General features: G+C 40.1%; 2 protein-coding genes across 6 annotated transcripts in view; both read right to left on the bottom strand.

Moving 5' to 3' along the window:
• LOC117961008 (cytochrome P450 2K1-like) overlaps positions 1–1,869 on the bottom strand; it is a 20,894-nt gene that overhangs the window by 11,162 nt on the left and 7,863 nt on the right. The gene's annotated exons all lie outside the window — the stretch shown is intronic.
• The window catches only part of LOC117961035 (cytochrome P450 2K1-like), a 30,130-nt gene that overhangs the window by 20,477 nt on the left and 7,784 nt on the right, over positions 1–1,869 (bottom strand). Inside the window, exons 4-5 of the mRNA XM_034899406.1 lie at positions 1,777–1,852; positions 157–338 (exon numbers count right to left, since the gene is read on the bottom strand). Coding sequence (XP_034755297.1) covers positions 157–338; positions 1,777–1,852 — 258 coding nt within the window. The remainder of the gene's footprint in view (positions 1–156; positions 339–1,776; positions 1,853–1,869) is intronic.

Below are 1,869 nucleotides of genomic sequence, written 5' to 3'. Positions count from 1 at the left end.
CTGGATCATCATATTCAAATCTGCTGCCATAAACAATGGAGCAGATAATATTAGAGACTGCATAGTTCATTGGTTGGGTCAAATCAAAAGCTTTGCCTGCAACAAGGGAAACAGGGAGAAAAAAAAAAATCTATATCTCGAGTGTTGTGACTATATTACATGCTGGTTGGTTATTATAAGACACTTACCTTTAAATGTCTTGAACACTTGAAGGAGGTGTTCACATTCCTCAATGATTTTGTCCTCACTCGCCTTCTTGCCCATCCCAAAGTCTCTCAGGTTACTCAAAGCAAAGCGCCTCATCTCCTTCCACGATTCACCATTGGACCATAAAACCCCTGAGATTAAAATTTTTTAAATTACTTAAGAATCTTGGAATGTGTAAAAGACAATTACAGCTGTACTTGACTACAGACATTAGTCGACTAACACTCGATCAGTCATTTTAATTTACAGGTCTGTAAAAATGATTTGCTCTTCAAAGAATAATGCCAAAGCACCACTTAAAGTGTTCTAATAGATAGGATTAGGTATTGTTTTGCGCTATTGGTGCCTGAACTGAAATGCATATATGAAATATATGTGTGAAATATATACAGTACAGTCCAAAAGATTGGACACACCTTTTTATTCAATGCATTTTCTTTATTTTTATGACTATTTACATTGCAGATTATCCCTAAAGGCGTCAAAACTGAATGAACACAAGTGGAATTATGTACTCAACAAAAAGTGACAACGGCAGCTGCCTGTAGACTGTTACGTGTTTGAATCCTCTACAGGGAAACACAGTCACACTTTGCACCACTTAACGTAAGATGTCCACATTTAAAGGTCCCATGACATGGTGCCCTTTGGATGTTTTCTATGGACCTTAGTGGTCCCCTAATATTATATCTGAAGTCTCTTTTATATAGACCTTAGTGGTCCCCTAATACGGTATCTGAAGTCTCTTTTATATAGACCTTAGTGGTCCCCTAATACGGTATCTGAAGTCTCTTTACCAAAATTCAGCCTTGGAGCAGAATTACAGCCACTAGAGCCAGTCCCACAATGAGGTTTCCTTAGTATGTGCCATTTATGAGTCTATAGCTTTTGAGGAGGAGAGAGTCCTTCTTACAACATCTGTTTGGTGCATGGAATTAGCACTTCATGAACTGTGGAGGCTAGGGGTGTGGCCTGGACCAATTCCCCCTGCTGCTCGTTTGAAAGCCATGATGTCTTTCTCTAATGAGTGGGCCAAATTCTCTTGGTGTACAAAGCAGAGAAAGGGGACCTAACCTTACCTCTTATGACATCATAAGGGGCAAGACTCCAGATCGGCCTGCCTGAGCTTACATTTTTTCAAAGGCAGAACAGGATACCCAGGGCTTGGTTTACACCTAACACTGCTGGGGGACCATAGGCAGGCTGGGGGAACTAATATTGATGGAAAAAAACTCATAAAGTGACATTTTCATGCTATGGGACATTTTAACCGTTAACTACTCCAGCCCCAACCTAACGGTAACGTAGCTTCCCGTGCAGCAATGCTTCTGAAAATAGAGTCAGACATCGTCATTTTTGTTATTTGGTCTCGTTACTAATGTTTACGTCGGAACTGGTGCCCTATTGGCATCACATTTTGGTACCCAACCCTGCTAGACTAAGGAAATCTTCGTCAACTAAGACCAAAACGACTGATTAGTCAACTAATGCACTATGAGGACAACAAACATCTATTGAAGGATAAACAGAACAGGAACATTATTTTAAAAAAAGAAGCTTTTTTCCTACCGTGGCCTTCATTAGATTCCTGCATTATTAACATTGGATCTCTTTCACCAAACTCTTCAGCGTAGTTGACAAGTGCCTCTTTCACCGTCTTGT

The sequence above is a fragment of the Etheostoma cragini genome, chromosome 18 (assembly GCF_013103735.1).
Source record: "Etheostoma cragini isolate CJK2018 chromosome 18, CSU_Ecrag_1.0, whole genome shotgun sequence".
Taxonomy (NCBI): Eukaryota; Metazoa; Chordata; class Actinopteri; order Perciformes; family Percidae; genus Etheostoma; species Etheostoma cragini.
The sequence above is the reverse complement of the archived record's forward strand: the minus strand, read 5'-3'. Positions and strand labels throughout refer to the sequence as shown.